General features: G+C 42.8%; 3 protein-coding genes across 3 annotated transcripts; 2 read left to right on the forward strand and 1 right to left on the reverse strand.

The window, feature by feature from the left end:
- Nucleotides 1–1509: 1509 nt before the first annotated feature.
- On the forward strand, nt 1510–8148 carry arg2 (arginase 2). Its single transcript, XM_076749236.1, has 8 exons — nt 1510–1914; nt 2032–2104; nt 4936–5110; nt 5323–5482; nt 6608–6702; nt 6783–6887; nt 6999–7135; nt 7237–8148. The coding sequence occupies exons 1-8, from the start codon at nt 1801–1803 to the stop codon at nt 7425–7427; spliced, it is 1050 nt and encodes a 349-aa protein (XP_076605351.1). The 5' UTR covers nt 1510–1800; the 3' UTR covers nt 7428–8148.
- A 1602-nt stretch (nt 8149–9750) lies between these two features.
- vti1b (vesicle transport through interaction with t-SNAREs 1B) lies at nt 9751–13116 on the reverse strand. Its single transcript, XM_076749238.1, has 6 exons — nt 12857–13116; nt 12677–12735; nt 11917–12114; nt 11619–11792; nt 11237–11298; nt 9751–10634 (listed from the first exon to the last, which is right to left on the reverse strand). Exons 1-6 carry the CDS (start codon nt 12951–12953, stop codon nt 10544–10546), a joined length of 681 nt encoding a protein of 226 aa, XP_076605353.1. The 5' UTR covers nt 12954–13116; the 3' UTR covers nt 9751–10543.
- A 721-nt stretch (nt 13117–13837) lies between these two features.
- Nucleotides 13838–18701, forward strand: rdh12 (retinol dehydrogenase 12). The gene is made up of 7 exons (XM_076749237.1): nt 13838–13999; nt 14574–14692; nt 15017–15172; nt 15264–15368; nt 15465–15674; nt 15864–16053; nt 17701–18701. Exons 1-7 carry the CDS (start codon nt 13923–13925, stop codon nt 17801–17803), a joined length of 960 nt encoding a protein of 319 aa, XP_076605352.1. The 5' UTR covers nt 13838–13922; the 3' UTR covers nt 17804–18701.
- Nucleotides 18702–18818: the final 117 nt, after the last annotated feature.

Genomic DNA, 18818 nt, shown 5'->3' on the forward strand with positions numbered 1-18818 from the left:
CTTCCACGATGTGTTCGTACCTGAGTTTTGAAGCCTCTGGCCGGGTCACGCTTCACAGATCAGCACAGGCTGATTATGTAAGAAGAAAAACACTTGTGTGCCCGATGTCGCTCAGCAACAACCGTCCGCAGATCAGGTTCCATTACGGAGAGACAGACAGAGCAGGCGATGGATCTATTCATGGTCATGAAAATCACTTTTGTTTTATGTGAGTTCAGTCTTTGAATAACAATGAATGTGTTCTTCTGTTTTCAAGAACTCTACACATATGACAATAATATAATAATAAACTTTATCTATAGCACTTTTCGTGAGCACAGAGGATGTAAAGACAGTACAAAGAATACGATCAAATGAATGGAATAAACCCAGTGTCTATAGGCTATTATGACCAAAAATAGGATTAACAGGCTTTTCATCATTGCCTTCCTCGACTACAACAGACACTGAAGTCGGCAGTGATGAAATGTCATAAAGTACATTGACGCAAGTACTGCGCATACGTGTGTCTATTGAGGTATTTGTACTTTCGTTGACTGTTTCCGTCTATCTGACAGCTGCAGTGAGAAGTCACTTTGCAGATTATGATGACATACAGAACATATGAGTTTAGAAAATACATTGCACTGTTATAAAGTACCAGACAGTTTGGAAGCAGAGCTGCAACTAATGACAGTTTTCATTGTCGATTAATCAATTAGTTGTCCCATAAAATGTCAGAAAATAATGGAAAAAAGTCATCAGTGTTCCCCAAGGCCCGGCATGACTTCCTCAAATGTCTTGTTATGTCCACAACCCAAAAATATTCAGTTTACTGTAACAGGATTAGAGAAGGAGAAAATATTCACATTTAAGAGGCTGGAATCAGAAAATTTTGACTTTCTTTTCTTAAAGAGTCACTAAAACTGATTAATTGGTCATCACTTGACAAATAATCGATTAATTGTTGCTTCTAGGTGATTCAAATTGGCCTCGACCTGCTTCTTACTTCCTTTCTTCAAGTACATTAGCTTTTGAAAACTTTCAAAGAAGATTTTGAATGTAAAACTTTTACTTGTAATCGAGCCGCCTGTTTCTTTAACTTTACTTATGTAAAATAATAATAATAATAATAATTAGAAACACCTCTTCAGCACTAATAGCGGGACCCCAGAACAGACACCTGTTAGAGCACCCCAGATAAGGCATATGTGTTTTCATGTTGACCTTGAAATCCGATCTGTTTTGGCCGGACCTGTGGGTCACGTGTGGCCGAACATCCAGACCAAACTATAATTCAGCTAATGTAAACAAGTCCATCAGCCCCGCTTGGCTGCGTCCCTGGAAATTTCCACCTTGACGAGGTCGCTGCGTCTCGCTTCACAACAAACATTTGAGAAAGGCTGCTGGCCTACATCACCCCGCGGGCCACGCCCACAGAGCGAACCCACTCATTTCCCCACTTCCTATTGGCCGAGCCGAAGGTGTGTCATTCAGCATGATGTCACATGCCAGAGCTGTACAGCGCCCAGAAAAAGTTTATAACCCGAATAAAATACCCGACACCACGGCTCATGTTTAACGGTGTGTGTCTTTGAATAAATTAGGGCGTGATGATTCCCGCCATTGATCTTGGTCCTTTTCGGCAGCTCATGAATATTAAGCAGCTGTCGGAGTCTTAAGACCGCCCCCTGCACCAACGCGGCCGCAGTCAGCATCCACCAGCGTAACATCTCACAGACATTTCATAAGACTTTCCGCTCGGCCGCTGGTGACGGGTTCATCTGGACTGGCTCGACTCCGACCTTCCGAACAGAGAAAATGGCTTTGAGGGGACCTCTGCTGCGGCTCGTCAGAACTCATCTCGGCACCACTTGCCAACAAAGCAGAGCTCAGTCCGTGGCGGTGCTGGGCGCCCCGTTTTCAAGAGGACAGGTAAGGAAAGCTTTTCGTGTGTGAACGTGGCGGGGGGGCGGGTGGGGTGTGTTGTCCTAATTGTAAAAATCCCCACATATCCGTGTGTGATTTAACTCCTCTCTGTGTATTTGACAGAAAAGAAGAGGCGTGGAGCACGGACCTAAAGTCATCAGAGATGCGGGGCTCCTCGACAGACTCTCCGCTTTAGGTAAGCGGGGAGGAAGGGCGAGCGCACGGAGCAGCCGGTGACGCCGCGTTATGTAACTGTGGCCGTGATGGACTGTGATGGACAGATTTAACTTTTACCTCCGGCCTTCAGCCAGCCTGTTACATCACCGGGAGACAGTAATTATAAACATCCGCCATGTAGCCTTGAAGAGGTTAGTCCAGCACACATGCGTTAGAGAACGAAGTGATCTCTGCCATGTTACGGTGATACCACAGACCGTCCATCACAGCCTCTTTTTCATGTTTTTGCGCATAGCTGAATAAAATCAAATCAGGCACAATAGCCTCTCTGAAATGTATGATGCTGTAAATCATTAATGCATGACGAACAATGGCGACTATAAACTCATGATGGAGCGCCAAGCGATGCCGTACAAGGGCAAGAATAAAGCCGCGCGGGGAAACCATGCGGAACAACGCGGACGCATGAGAGGGGCGCCGAGGTGCGAGGTGCTTTCTTTCCTCTCTCTCGGGGTGGCCACATGTCTGGTTTAGTCATTCTTATGCGCAGCACATGCTCGGTCAGGGCGCAGGAAACGGATGGCTCATGTATTTCCACTCTGTCGTCACAGCCTCACCCCACAGTATAAACTCCGCTTTTTTTATGTGTCCTCAATGGAAACGGCTTCCGGAGACGGCAGGGAAGAGAGCGCTGCTTTGAAGCTGAAAAAGAGCACCTCAGGCGGAAAGAATCCGGATTTTTTTTAGCGTTCACGTCAATGAGGCTGCATCCTCACATGTATGACAAAGGAGATTTACTTGCGATGAAACAGCGCACATGAAGACCCACAGCAGCGGCCAGGGCAGGAAAAATGAGAAGATGGCGTGCTAGAGCAGGTTTTAAAATACCTCTGTCAAGTCTACTTCCGTCTGTGGTCCAGACTTATGTAACTACCAAGGACACAGTGAAGAATAATATGGTGCCACAGCAGATACAAAACACCGTTTGGTACAAGGAAGTAACAAAAGCTACGATGTACAGTGATTATTATATGAATCTGTTTAAAATTTGAGTAAGAGAAGACAAAATCCCATTGCAATTAGCCCAAAGTGATGTCAAAACAATAAAAAAAAAAAAACTTTATCATAATACACCCAGCAGTGTGTGGACAGGATCATCTTACAAACATTATACAATAAGAAAATGTAAAGTCCCATAAACTGTGAGAAGGTCACTACAGACTGGATGGCTCAGCATGAGTCTTGAGTCAGCGGTGCTCATTGACTCCCCTGAAGACTAAAACTTGGCTACCATATGTGTGATAAGGCCGCTATATATAGACTTTGCCACAGCCTGAGTATAAATCTATCATTACACCAGCGCTGACAGGAATCCAAGGTCACTCATTGCTGAGTTCTTGAGACGGTCGGTGCTTGTAGGAATGAAAGGCAGCTTTGTGCAGGTCATCACACGGTGTACATTACACACTGAATCTATAAGCTGTACCAGGTGTGTGACAGGTTGTTAACACATGTTCCTGTTTTGTAACTTTTGAGAGTTACAGTAAGTTCCAGGTCATCCAGGTATATGACAGGTACGGCCGCCCCATCCTCACATAGACGAGTTATGCACTTTGCCATTATGTGCATGAGTGACACACAGGTAGAAATGAAGAAAACAAAATGAAAAGAGTAAAAATAAAATGGTGTCAGACAGACTACGGCTGCAACGATTCATCGACTTGCCAGCTATTAAATTAATCGCCAGTTTTTTAAACAATTGATTCATTAGTTTGACTAATTCTCTTGTTCCAGCTTCTTGAACCTGAATATGTTCTGGTTGCTCCACTCCTCTGTGTAACAGTCACAACAGCAATAACAGCAATATTTCTCGAGCTGGAACATCATTTTATCTTCTGCACCTGATATACTTTAACTCCTCTGACAGAAGTTATTAATCGATGCAGTTATTGGGAATGAATATGTTTATTTTACCGCAGTGGCAGTCAGATATTTTCCGTAAAATAAGAGCTCCTAATGAGGTCAAATGCATTTACAGTTATGTTCCACATAGAACAAATTCCAATGTGTCATAATCAGAGATGAGAAAACATGCACTGCTTTTGCTTCTTTCTTTCATCTGTCATTTTCCTGGTCGACCTGATTCTGTTTAGCAGCAGGGAAAACACCAGCTGTCATGTCACTAACTGAGCTGAGAGCATGGAACCACACCCTAACTCAGCTAAATAGCACATTATCTTGAAATGCTGTCACTGTCGGGGGTGGCGCCAGTTTGTACTGTAATTACATGTATGATCAAGCTTGGTATCTGTGGGATTTAAGTACAGTACATGGCATACCTAGTCTTGCATGTCACAGGAGGCGTGCTTTGTGAATTGCGCTGCAATAGATGCTCCCGATTGCACTAAGACAAGGGCTATTCCTGTCCTGTCTACGAATGGTAATGAACTACATCGGTTCCCCTTAGATCAGCAGAGTAAGACTACACCGCCATCGCGGCCCACACTGCCAGATGAACCCCCAGTATGGTGGCTCACATCACCTGTTTACTTCGCAGTCCGCGTCCTGAAGTAGGTGGAAATCTTTCGGTCTTTACCCCACCGGCCGTCTAGCTTAGGGCGAACCAGCTGAAATTTGAGCTGCCATGGGAGACAGGACCAGTGGAAAGTGCTCCGTCACTAATGTTCCACTGGCATTGAATGACTCAGCCTCCTCAGACTGCAAGGTAGACAGATGCAAGCCAAAACAGCAAACCTTTTCTCACTGAGTCACTGTAAACCTCACCTAAAAGACTGACTTAAAAGCATTAAGCACTTGAATTAATGGCAGCTTTTTGTTGCTCTTCCTCAGACTACTCCATCCACGACTTTGGCGACCTCAACTTCCACCAGCTCGAGAAAGACGAGCCCTACATGGATGTGAAGTTCCCTCGCAACGTGGGTGCGGCTAATAAGATGCTGTTTGGCGCAGTGAGCAGAGCTGTCGGCGCTGGGCACACCCTCGTCATGCTGGGAGGCGATCACAGGTACTTTTTGAAGAATGCAGATTATACTGGTTGCAAACAGCTCATTCCCTGAAGTCATGCAGTACAGCCAAAACAGCATTTTAGTGCACAAATGCGACTATACATCATTTTTCACCGTGTTAATGCTGCGATTACTGTCTGGAGACAAGCTCAGCCTTTGAACTCGACGCCAGTAAATATCAGATATTTATGAAGCTGTCCTCCTTTCACAGCCTCGCCATTGGATCAGTGGGAGGCCATGCCCAGCAGTGTCCCGACCTGTGTCTCATCTGGGTGGATGCTCACGCAGATATAAACACGCCCATGACTTCTCCATCAGGAAACCTCCACGGCCAGCCTGTGGCATTCATGCTCAAAGAGCTGCAAGACAAGGTGAGGAGAAAAACTAGATGTAAACGGGAGCTCTTGCATTTGTAGCAGTAGACAAGTGCCCAGGGAATGACTGCCACTCAGCTAAATGGTGCTGTGAGAAGACTAGTGAAAAGGAGGAAATAACATTTAACATTAAAACTAGTATTAAGTATCTAGAGTCTCATTTTATTGATTCAGGAACTACACTTTACAGAAAGCTGCATGCAGTAATGTAGGAACTCCCGTCGATTTCTAACACTGGCAGAACTTCCTTCTATGCAAACACGGACAGATTATGAGATACGGGCCTCCGGACACAGGCATTCAGACAGAAAGAGACAGGCTTTGAGTCTCTTTCAGTGACATTTTGCAGGTGAATCACAACTCTCAGATGCTGCTGTTGGCTCGGAAAACCTGCATCTGAACTCCAGGACTTGCAGACATACATGCAGACAGTTTAAAGTCATTTAATGGCTAATGTTGCTGTGTTTTGGTGAAATGTTACTGTAGCCTCAGTTTGCTGTGCAGCTGTAACATGAAGGAAAACACAAAAACAATAGATTGGAGTATTAAAATACTCTATAAAAACCTGCGATACTCAAAATCTGTGACTTAATAAAACTGAATATTTCCAGTCATCAAGAGTTTGTCCACTGACAGATGCTGGAACAACCAGTCATACCAGGCTAGAAACACACCTTTCTTTTAGACTTTTTTTTTGGAGCTATTTAGGTCGCAGCACTGGTTTTATGGTCCACAGCTGTGTCATGCACGTTCCCTTTTATATAGTATTGAATTCTACCTTATTAGTGTTATTAAAAATATTTCAAGTTTATATCAAGTGTCATGTTCAAGTTCAACCAGAAAAACTCCTTTAAAGGTCATTCTAACATGATACTACTACTACTACTACTACTACTACTAATAATAATAATAATAATAATAATATGAAATCCCAGCAACATCAACAATCAGCTTTCTACTGTTATTTTCCAGATTTTGTGCTATCTTTTTTATTTCTGTCAGGTGTTTTTTTTTTTACATGCTAACAGTGTAAACTGCCAGATATCGTGCAGCGGTGGATGTTTTTTTAATGTCCCCGTATGCGTCGTTCCATATTACATCGTCTCTGTCCGTCCACCCCAGATGCCGGATATCCCAGGGCTCTCCTGGACGAAGCCGTTCCTCTCCTTGAGGGACCTGGTGTACATCGGGCTGCGGGACATTGACCCTGGAGAGTAGTGAGTGCACACTATCGCTTTTAAAGCTTTCACCATATGTGGCTGATGACTTAATTCTAACGTGTTTTTGTTTATTACAGCAACATCCTGAAGAACCTGGGCATCCAGTACTTCACCATGAGGGATATCGACAGACTGGGCATCCAGCGGGTCATGGAAGTCACTTTTGACCATCTTCTGGCAAGGTATCTCTCACGGCTCGTGACATTCACTGACTGTTAAACATTGGTTCTGTTTATTGAACCAAACAAGTGAGCATTAAGTTGACGCTTGAACTTTCCCACCTTCTTGAGCAGGAAACAGCGACCGATCCACTTGAGCTTTGACATCGATGCATTCGACCCGTCTCTGGCTCCAGCCACCGGAACGCCAGCGAACGGAGGTCTGACCTACAGGGAGGGAATCTACATCACAGAGGAAATCCATAACACAGGTACAAAGGACTGCAAATATGGCTGCAACACAGTATACAGACAGCTCCATGCTGCTTTCACAGACTTACTTTGTCTGACTCGTGAACGTGTTGCTCTGCAGGTCTGCTGTCCGTCATGGACCTGGTCGAAGTGAACCCCCTTCTGGGGGCCAACCGTGAAGCCGTGGAGGCCACCGCCTCTTTAGCGGTCGACGTCATCGCGTCGTCTCTGGGACAGACGAGAGAGGGCGCTCACTCGTCCATCGATGAGATTCCGGCTGTGAAGGACGACACAGAGCAGCTCCGCCTCTGAGAGCGTGAAGCGACGACATGGACTTTAACCACATCACCCCCGAGCATTCCACAGACAAACTGAACCGAATCGCGAGTTTTGAAGTTTTGAAATTTTGCTTCCTGTCTCTTTGCTGTTTATTATGTTGGTGAAAACAAACTCATGCCTGGATTCATAAAATGGAGTTGAAGCACATTAACAATAATTCACATTACTAACGCCGAGACGAAAGCCTTTGACATCGTTTAGAAATCACTACGCAAACTGACGGGAAAACTGTATTTAATAAGTGAAGTGTTAGAAGACACAGCTGCCACATATTTATTGTGAGTTTGGTTTAAAAGAGAATGAACCTGCCTCAGAGGTAAGATAAACCAAGTTTGACTGAGTTTGAAGTCCACAGTCTAACATGGACTCAGACTGTTTTATGGCTGTGCCAGTTGCTAAAGATGTGTTTGCACTTTTGAACTAGCTGTAGTTACTGTATTTTATTTAGAGTTTACTTTTGTATATTCAGAATGAACATACCAGTATCTGTACTAGAATTACTGGGTGTGAGGATATTTACTAACGCTTGAAAACTAATATCCAGCTTTGATTCAAATGCTGGATATCAGTTTTTTACTTTGAACTGATCTGATTCTTGGTCCATGTTTGACATGATGTGGCCGCTGAGAGACTATTGTCCTTGTAACAAAGAGTTTATTATATTTTGGTCTTCCATAAATGTGATTACATTTTTTGTTCATGTGTGCATGTGTCTTTTTTTCATGTTATCCTAAAGGTATATGACTCAACTCGTCCATTTTTACATCAAAAATCCACTATTTACACCTCCCTGTTTACAGTGTAAACAACCTGTGTTGTTCACCATGGTAGCTTAGCGTGTTAGCATGCTAACATTTGCTTACTAGCACTAAACACAAAGTAAACCGAGTCTGATGGGAATGTCAACACTTCTGCAAGTGTATGGTCATAATCCCAAGAGCTGGACAAATTAACCTTTGACCCAATGGCGGTGAAAAATCAGAGCATCACCAAAGCAATAACAATTCACCCTGAAGGGACATGAATGTCTGTGCCAAATATTAAGGCAACTGTCTGGACTTTCATATACGTTGTTATCCGACATCATACAACCCCAATTCCAAAAGTTGGTACTGTCCATCCAATCATGTGTTCACAAAGTGATGAACCTCGCTCCATCCTCGCTTGTGAACGACTGAGTCTTTCCAGGATGCCCCTTTCATACCCAGTCATGACACTATCACCTGCTACCAATCAACCTGTTTACCTGTGGAATGTTCCAAACAGGTGTCTTTGGAGCGTTCCACATCGTTCCCAGGCTACGTTTACACATGGCCGGCGCTTTTCATAAACGGACATTTCACCCTCTCCGTTTTCATTTTTCATTTTTGGTTTACACTAACCTGCGTTTGTATGCCGTCGACGCTGGCGGTGACAGGGACTGGCTTTTCGTGTTGGAGGTGGGAGAAGTCCTTGCAAAATTGCTGACCTCCGAGCACTCATTGGTCTCTGCTCCTCGATATAATAGAGCAGCTGTATTTGCAAACGCAAACAAACGAAAAGGGTTTGCACCAACATAAATGCGACTGCTACTCTGAATGCATCCAAAATCTCCACTCTGGCCGGCATCGTTTTCAGAGGCGAATTCTCCATTTGTGTGTAAACGAAGGGCACAAACGAAGGGGAATGTCTCTGTTTTTTTCAAATAACCGTGTACATGTAAACGGGGCCCCAGTCTTTAGTTGCGCCTGTCCCAAATTGTTTGGAACGTGTTGCTGCATCAGATTCAGAATAAGCAGATATTTACAAAAATCACTGAAGCTGATGAGGGAAAAGATGAAATATATTGTCTTTGTGCTGTTTTCAGTTGAGAATATGTCAAAAAGGATTAATCAAGGTTACAGTTACATTAATGGTTACAAAGTTGAAAGTGTTACACAATTTACCATGTGGTTTCACTGGCAATGTTCACTGGCACATATTTTCCTCTACCAACAAACCCGCCCATCTACCTGATCTGCAGAAGCATGTAACCAAACATGTTTTCGTACTTGGCATCACACCAGGAAGGCATGATACCTATGTGGAAGGAAAACATCGTGGCAGATGTGCCACTTCAAAAACAGAGCACTAAAAACAACCTTATCAGCTATTATTTGAGAATTAATTTCACCGTAACAGATGGTGTTTACACAGCGTCTGCCCGGCCTGGGAAAAGCCTTCAGGCTCAACCAAAGTCAACTCAACAGAGGATGGTTTTTTTCAAACTCTGGCTCGTTTGGATGCCGTCCATTGAAGTATCAGATACGATACAGACTGAGGTTAAAGATTAGCTTTAATGGTTTGTAGACTGTCAAATAAGGAATACTGAAGCCTATTTGTAACAGTGATTTCATATCATACAGTGATTAGACGACATTAACTGTTAAGAACGTTGCATGTGTTAAAAGTTTCTACTCATTTCTCACATTCACACCTCTGACTGATGAATGTGGCCTCAGGTTTCAGTGCTCAGAATTGGAAAAATTTGTTCAACACAGCAATCTGGATGCTAGGCATGACGACACAACAAAAAGCTGGAGCCATTTCATCACATACTGTTGTTAAGCTTAAGGACGCCAATCAATACAACCGCTTTGAGAAGTAATGGGAAAGAATTCCAAACTGAGGATTCAGAAACCTCTCAGGACTGCTGCGTCAATGAGCACCAGTGACGTTTCTGTTACCAGAGGATACACAGGAAGTAGATCGTACTCATGTTGAATAAATCCTTGCATACAGCAGAATCATCTGGAGCAGCCAGAGGATCATCCTGCAGAGCATCCTCGGCAATAACAGTCTGATTAAAACAAAAAAAAAAGTGCAAATCTCACAGTTTATCCACTGAGTTCACAATCCTCGTCAAATGAACTCCACCTGGCCACGGACAGAATCTCCTCTCAGTAAAGGTTCGCTTTAAGTCTGAGCCATCTCATCGCACTTACAGGAACAGCTGGCTGAAGACGGCAGAAGAACATTATTGCTACTAGATGCTCAGTGGAGACAGATGTTGAGAGTCTGGGTTTGCCCTGGATCCAGAGCGTAGACTGATCTCAGAGGGTCCAGTCTGATCATCGAAAGAACTTCAGATAAATCACAGCACCCAGAATGCCCAGCTCCATTATAATGATGACGCCTAACAGCAGCTTGTTGGTCACCACCCTACAAGACACAAAAGCGGAAAGTCCACAATAAGAAAAGGCTCTGCTCTTGTTGTACTTTATAAATATTTACATTTCACATTAAAATGAACGCCAGGAGAGAACTGCTGCCATTTGAAATTAGCCAATAAATTACAATTTTGTGAAGCTGGACTCTGAAATCTGTGGATCTGTGATTTCAGTTTCATATCCAATAAGTGAGTATTGGCATGTGATATGATACTAGATCGGATCAGTCCTGATTCTCTTTCACAGATGAAACAATTAATAGGTTAATTGAGAAAATGATTGCCGGAGTAGTCAGGAATAAAGATAATGGTTAGCTGCAGCCCTAATCACCAGTATGTAATTCAGAAATGCATTAATTAACCAATCAGAGTTAATCATTCATCAAATACATGTTGTAGTGTAATCAATGTGCACCATTTTGTCTTGTTGATGTGCACAATAACAGTATGATACAATATACTTTATGTAATGTACAGAGACAACAGGACCTTGCATGCAGTGAAAGGCAAACCAAAGAAACATTCAATCATCCAGTGCATCGATGAAAAAGAAGAAGAGAAATGAAAGTAAAAGCTCTTCAGAGGGTCCACTTACCGCCGCGCCATGGCACGAAGGATTTTTCTACTTCGACCGAGGTTTTCTCCAGTATTCACCAGCTACAAAATAAACCAAAGACAGAAACGATTTCTAAAAAAATCAGTCTGACGACAACAAAGAGTGTTTTTACTTCTCCAAATTTTGAAATAACAAAAAAAAAAAAGAAAAAAAAAAAAGTAATAATAACAATAAAATCCAACTACTATCAATCACATTGACCCAAAACTGAGCTGGACCCTGTTTTGCCCTTAAACTAAGTACACCTGTTGGTCTGCTTTCAGAAATTCCATTAGTTACTAAAACATCTAACGTACAGTATCTACCCTGAACACATTAAACGTCATGCTGTCCTGTACAGTAACATCAACTGAGTGCTCACTCTGTCTCTGGTGCGGTCCAGCTGTTCCCTCTGCTCCCCCAGCTCCTCGATGATATCTGTGCCGATCTGCTCCGTTTCAACGGCGATGCGCTGGCTTCGTTCAATGCTTTGGCTGGCGTTATTCAGAGACTCTGTGCCCTGGAGCAGCAAGGCTCTCTGGGATTGCTGGTGTGTCTGCAGATGGGGGGAAATGACAGAGCCAACCACGGTAAATGACAGAGGAGGAAGACAAACATTTCTAAAAAAAAATGCTCAAAGAGTATTTAGAACATATCGAAGCTCGCAATCCCACACTCACACTTTGTTGGTTTTGTGATGAGTAGATACTGTGATGACTTCCTCCCATTGGCTGGTTAGACGAACCAAAGCCAGGAGCCGAGTTCTTCATGTCCCTCTGCAGCTTGCCCAGATCCCGGCGGTACAGGCGCAGCTTTGTAATCATAGCGTTTCGGTGCGAGGAGGGGGCGGTACGCAGCTCTTCTTCCATACCTTGTAACTGGACACATAAGAACATTGTCAAGTGTAATTCCAGAGAGAAATCTGTAAAGTGCTTGTGAACACATTAATGGTGACGTGACCGTGAAGAGCACAATGAGGGAAGTGGAGCAGCTAACGTTAGAGTGATATCCTGACGTACAAAACTACAACTGTTTACTTCGCAGAGTGACAGTCAACGTGTAAAATATATTTTAGTTCATAAAATATTATACATTGTTATAAATAAAACTACCAACACCAAGCGCTTAAAATCAATTCCACCATTTTTTTTAATCATAATTTAGCTTCTGTGTATTAAGTTGAATCAGCATCTGTTAGCATTATAACATTAAACCACAAAGGCTGGGTTTGATTGACAGTATTGATGTGTGTGTTTCACTGCATTAGTAGGTAAGTAAAACTGGCGTACAGGTTAATTAAGTACAAAGTTATTGCTATTTTATCTACTGTTCAAAGCAATTGTTTACATCAATAACAGGAAATCCTACAGACAGCATTTTTAAAGTTAGCTAGTGGCTAGCAGATGTCATTTAAGAAACACAAACAGGAGAGCAGCTCACCACTTCCTCAGCCTCCCCCTGCCTCTCATCGAAGGTCCTCACCAACCTCTTCCTCTCCTCTGTGAATACAGCAGGAGTTGTATCAGCGCAGAAAACATCTCCTCAAGTGTTTATGACTTAAGTTACACAGTTAGCTAGCGTTAACATTAGCTGGGAAAACCAACAACATGAAGTGTTTACCTCCGTGGGATCTCAGGGCTCTCTCTGGCATTAGCCGGAGCTCATCGTACAGTGATCTGTAGATTTCGTGAAGCTTCTCGAATTCCTCCGACGACATTTTTGCATTAAAAGTAGCTCAAATGCCGTTTCTTGACAAACGACTATGTCTTCTCCCGTAAAATACAACACTAAATTTAGCACTACAAGTTAAGGTAATAGTTTTGCTTCGACGATGATCAGATCCCCGGGACTTTTCCGCATGATGGTCCTCGTGATCGACTGTCTGAAACTCCAAACCAAAAATCAAACACTACCATGTTTTGGTATTTTCATATTTATTTTTACTAAACAATAAAACAGACAAAATGTTACAGTATCATAAGGCATACTTATTACGAAAATAATGCCAGATCCTGGTGAAAACAACTTTAAAAGCACCCGGATAGCAATTTTAATCAGGCACTACGTAGACAGCTTTCACAGCGCCTTATGGGAATCGCAGTTCTAAACGCTACTATAACTGTTCACTGGTATTTACTAAAATAAATAAATAAAAATAAATACGCAACAGCAACTAATTCTTTTAATGAACATCTGTATTTTTATGTAAATGTATTTTGTTTGATTTTATTCACCACTTATATATTTATTAAAATTAATCATTTGTTTTGCTCATGGTCATTGTTGTCGTTTTTTTCTGAGGTTTATGTTCTTGAAAGCATTTGTCTTTTAAGATAAAATAAAGACAACAATAAGTTATTTGAAGCATGGAATCGGCTTGTGTTAATCAGCCCAACAAAGTTATTAGAATTAATTTTGAATTAATTAGTTATAAAAATGATGAATGCCCTGATTGCCTGGGAAAATATAATTTGTCATGCTATACTAAAATAAATTCTTAATTCTAAAATAATATTGAGCAGTTCTTCTCCGGTCAGGCTGTAAAAACTACAATCCCATGATTCCGATCGCGGTGTAGCTTTCACCCCCTCTCCGCTCTGCACCCCCTTAAGCTTTGACATCAGCTGTTCTGCCTCCAGAGCAGCAGCATCCTGCAGGGAGACGCAGAAAAGCGAAGGTCCGTGCTATGATGTGGCTTTTATTAATCGTCGCGGGCGTCGGAGTCGTGACGTTATTGGTGCTTTTATTTGCGCCGCACATACGGTAAGAAACAATGACCACACTCGTTCATTCTCATATAGATGCTTAACACATCGCGGATTGGTTGCTTCTTGGTTGACGGTGCATTACATTGCACTGATGCAGCTATTACGATCAGGCTCATTTACATTGTAGGAAACACTGTCTCGCGCTCTCGAGCGTCATTTTAAAGGTTTTATTTCCATCTTCCACCGTTTTCACACGACGCTGAGAGATTTTCTGAGCAGAAAATCAATGAAACACAACGATGGAGCTGTGGGAGTTTCTGCACGGAGATGCGCCGGGAGTCTTCCAGCAGAGAAGCTCGGGCCTATCAGGAGGCTGCGCGTGGGAGGAGTTATATATGTACGCATTACTCCAGCGCGCCGATTGGCTGTGTGGCGGCCGTGCTCAGTGGCGTGGGTCGTACGACTCAGAGCTGTTCATTATCCAAGTTTCTGTGTGAATTATTAAGCCAGGCGGTCCATGAATCCACTCCTAATGAGGACATAACTTGTGCTGACATGTCATTGACATGGAGCCGTCTGCGGTGCCCCTGTGCCAGTGGGGTCAATCAGTGGTTGTCGTGTGTTCACAGGAAATATGCAGCAGGAGGAGTGTGTCAGTCCACAGCTGAGCTGCATGGGAAGACAGTCCTCATCACTGGGGCCAACACAGGGATTGGGAAGGAGACGGCCCTGGACCTCACAAAGAGAGGTGACTTCATGGTTTTACATTCAAATACGAAGCACGACACCTCATAATGACCACGATCCACCTCTGACAGCCGGAGGACACTGTAGTCTGCTCTGAGGGGCCACACAGTAACAGTTTCAACAATATTTTTCATCCCATATCAAAATATATAGCCATATATTTATCAGAATATAATAACTAATATAGGATAATATATCATAATACACTGCTGTGCAGTATATTAACAATATACCATATATTTATATGATAAAGAAAATGCACACAAAATAATCATAATAATATTCTGTGCAATAGTTTAGCTGCTGCTTATTTTTCACGTGGCAGGGGCTCGGGTGATCATGGCATGCCGAGACGTGGACAAAGGAGAGGAGGCTGCGGCCAGTATACGAGCCGCGTACCCTGAAGCACAAGTGGAGGTTCGAGAGCTGGACCTGGCGGACACCTGCTCCATACGAGCCTTCGCACAGAAATTCCTGAGAGGTGAGCACAGAGCAGCGGTTTGACACTCGCAGCCCCGCTCCGGTCTAATTTAACAGGTATGTTTCTCCTTTTGTGATGTGCTCCTCCTCAGAGGTCAGCCAGCTTCATATCCTCATCAATAACGCCGGCGTGATGATGTGCCCCTACACAAAGACAGTTGATGGCTTTGAGATGCACATCGGAGTCAATCACTTGGGTAAGAAAATGCTAATTATCGAGACTCCGATAGCTGAAGTCTTGTTCTTTCACTGTGTGTTCGGCACTGACCGCACGCGCCTCTTACCTCTGACAGGGCACTTCCTGTTGACGTCGCTCCTGATCGGGCAGCTGAAGCGCAGCGCGCCGGCCCGGATCGTGGTGGTCTCCTCCCTGGCACACAACTTCGGCTGGATCCGCTTCCACGACCTTCACAGCCAGGGAAGCTACAACAGCGGATTAGCTTACTGCCAGAGCAAACTGGCAAACGTGCTCTTCGCCAGAGAGCTGGCGCGTCGGCTCAAAGGTAGAGAAAAACACCGCCGCTCTGAGTGGCAACACACAGAGGATTAGTGGTCAACCTGGCTTTTTGTTTTCATAATGTTGGTGTTTCAAGACCATGTGGTGCACGTTTAAAATCATAGAAGTGAATGAAGTCTTCCAATAATCAGCCTGCAGATTAGACAGAGGAAAAAATGTCCGTTTCTCCTCGCAGGCACCAACGTGACGGTGAACTCCGTCCACCCGGGGACGGTGAACTCTGACCTGACCAGACACTCGACCCTCATGACGATACTGTTCACCGTCCTCTCCACGTTCCTCAAAACCCCTCGAGAGGGAGCGCAGACCAGCATCTACTGTGCCGTGGCCGAGGAGCTGCACTCCATCTCTGGGAAACACTTCAGGTAGGTGACAGTGAGCTGGAGCTGCTTCTGGGGGCAGATGCTCCATTTGTTCTTCTCTGTATTGCACTGAATTATTAACATGTTAACAGCTGACGGGAAAAGCGCCGTGCGACAAACGTTTTCCTGTTTGGCAACCTGATATCAACTCATTTATTAATCATGTTTCGTTGCCCAGTTGTTAAAAACTACGTAACCCACTAGCTTCAGTGTTTCCACGGGACAGCTGCCACCTTTAATCCACATCAGTGACTCTGACATGGTTGTTCCATTACACAGTTTGTATTTTTTTATTTTATTCCAACTCTTGAGGGGACGGGAAAGGATTGTCAGACTGTTCATAGGCCTGGAGCAAAGCTAAGGATGGGTTTTATTCCCCTTTACATTCCCTGCAATGTGAACAGTTATTCCTGTCTTATATAAATGAAAAGGAGGGTGAATCACCTCCATCTCTACTTGTTTTCCTCTCATCACGGTTGATTTACTCCCCCTCTCTGCACTCCTAATTATTGCTTTTATGTATTATTTTCCATCATGGAGATTAAAAGTCATTGTCAGAGTGACAGCTGCAAATTATGAGCGAAAATGTGAGGCGAACAAGGCACAGACTACAGCCAAGCGAGCTAAATGCTAATGCTAACATAGCAACATGCTAATTTTTAGCAGGTGTAATGTTTACCATCTTAGGTTAGCATGTTAACATGCTAACATTCGCTAACTAGCACTGAATGCACAGTACAGCTGAGGCTGATGGGAACTAATCAGCCAATAACTGATAATAAATAACTGATTTTGTCTGTCTAGAAGCTCAGTATCATGATGATTCAGCACATTTCATTCACAGGAAATTTAAACGTACTTTAGGGAAAAAAAAAAAAAAAAAAAAAGCAAACATGCATCTTCAAGACTTCCCAGGTGATAAAGCAGTATTCTTCAGTGTATTATACAATGTATTTAATATCATTTAAGTATAGAAAAATAACTACGAGTACATTTTGACTTTTTGTGCTTCATTTAAAGGATGTTTGACAGATACTTTTAAAAAGTGTACTTCTAAATAGATGCCATTAAGTTCTACTTCAATGTGTTAAAAATGAATATACTAATTCTGCAATACTGCATGGTATTTCGAAGTACTTGTAAAAAGTGTCCTTTATTGTAAGTGCATTATAAAGTGTACTTTTAAAAAGTGTGCTAAATTACGAATACTCTTAACAGTAATAAAGTGTACTTATGAAAAGTATACTTATTTTCAAGTCCTTTGCAATACACTGTTAACATGCAGCTGTGTTTTGAATGTTCATGAATCCTGATTTTCACTGGTGTGCTTCAGTACACTTAAAGTTTGTAGAAAGTTGTGCCAATTTAGCAACTATTTATACTTCAAGTATTACTCAAGTGGTACTCAAGGACTACTTTGAGTACACTTCAGTATACATGAAGGTGACAACAATAGCACAAAGTGTACTTCATTCTTCAAAAAGTAGAATTTAAGTGCGGTATTTTGTCACCTGTGTTCAAACGTGTAAAAGCAGCTCCTTGTTCCTGCTCTTTATTACATTATTCCAGCACACAGAGTGATGACGCCCCCCCCCCCCCCCCCCCCATCATCAGCCCCTCTGTAATAACCGCCCCCTCCTCTCGTTTCAGCGACTGCGCCCCTGCCTTTGTCGCCCCACAGGGAAGAAGCGAGGACACGGCGAGGAGACTGTGGGACGTCAGCTGTGAGCTTCTCGGCATCGAGTGGGACTGATTCGACTTTTAACCGCCATTTATCTCAGCTCTCAAAGGAGTCCTTATTCCTTCTGTTATCATTCATTTCATTATGGTTTTGATGTTCTGTACTTTGAACGTTTCTTGCCTAATAAGCAGTCAGGTAATACTGTAAGAGGTACTGTAATGTGAAGTTGCTTTTTTTGTAATACTGCAGCCATTACATTATAATAACTCGAGTATTTTGGTGCCTCTTCAAACCAAAAACCACTCGACTGTATTATCCTGTAACCACAAATAACTTTTGGACTCTATATTTTGTGACACAATGTGAATACAGTGTACGCAAAAAAGCAACTAGATGTATTTTAATGCTGTAGGAAACTTTGAAGGGTCAAGTCAGGGTAAATGACCAGCATCTTTATCAGATACTCTTTGTTTTTGTTTTTTTTAATCTCTCCAGAATCTGCAGCTAAATTCTTGACTTTTCTGCCAGCGTTTCTAAACAGTTGCAGGGGTTCTTGCAGTGTTTCCAGGTTGATAAAAAAATTAGTAAACTATCGAAGATCAGCATCAGTCTGAGCCATGATTACCGCTTGAATTGCATAGATGTATTTTGTGATAATGCAGTCAATGTAGATTATACGGAGGCTTTTCTATTTAAACTAAATCAGAGTTAGAATCACGTCATGGCAGTACTTGCAAAGAGTTTTTTTTCATCTGCATTGCCAAAACCTGCACCTTCCTGGAGGAGCTACACTTTTACATTTCTAAGGATCTCCCTGCTCATGTCTTCCTCTCAGCATTCACATGCAAAGGTTGCCAAGAGTTTACATTCTGTGTTTTATACCAGTGAAACATGCCTTTTACTACACTTACATTCATGTTAAGAGTTGAATGTTTACAATTGATGTAAATAAATGAAAATATTACTATAAGGGTGCTTGTATCCTTTGAAATTCTAGCATTGAGAGCTGGATCAGCGCACAAAAACAGAGAAATGGGGCATCTTCAGCAAAGAAATGATGGATAAAGTTGAAGTACTGCAGAACAAA

This window comes from Chaetodon auriga, chromosome 14 (assembly GCF_051107435.1).
Source record: "Chaetodon auriga isolate fChaAug3 chromosome 14, fChaAug3.hap1, whole genome shotgun sequence".
NCBI classification, from domain to species: domain Eukaryota; kingdom Metazoa; phylum Chordata; class Actinopteri; order Chaetodontiformes; family Chaetodontidae; genus Chaetodon; species Chaetodon auriga.

Bases quoted from the DNA above. Each gene is read 5' to 3' on its own strand.
- arg2 (XM_076749236.1), top strand. From the start codon at position 1,801: ATGGCTTTGAGGGGACCTCTGCTGCGGCTCGTCAGAACTCATCTCGGC. The intron at 1,915-2,031 runs GTAAGGAAAGCT...TGTATTTGACAG, and splicing joins CCCCGTTTTCAAGAGGACAG to AAAAGAAGAGGCGTGGAGCA. The intron at 5,483-6,607 runs GTGAGGAGAAAA...CGTCCACCCCAG, and splicing joins TCAAAGAGCTGCAAGACAAG to ATGCCGGATATCCCAGGGCT.
- vti1b (XM_076749238.1), bottom strand. From the start codon at position 12,953: ATGTCGTCGGAGGAATTCGAGAAGCTTCACGAAATCTACAGATCACTG. The intron at 12,736-12,856 runs GTAAACACTTCA...CTGTATTCACAG, and splicing joins AGCCCTGAGATCCCACGGAG to AGGAGAGGAAGAGGTTGGTG. The intron at 11,793-11,916 runs GTGAGTGTGGGA...CCCCATCTGCAG, and splicing joins CATCACAAAACCAACAAAGT to ACACACCAGCAATCCCAGAG.
- rdh12 (XM_076749237.1), top strand. From the start codon at position 13,923: ATGATGTGGCTTTTATTAATCGTCGCGGGCGTCGGAGTCGTGACGTTA. The intron at 15,173-15,263 runs GTGAGCACAGAG...GCTCCTCCTCAG, and splicing joins CGCACAGAAATTCCTGAGAG to AGGTCAGCCAGCTTCATATC. The intron at 15,369-15,464 runs GTAAGAAAATGC...TACCTCTGACAG, and splicing joins CATCGGAGTCAATCACTTGG to GGCACTTCCTGTTGACGTCG.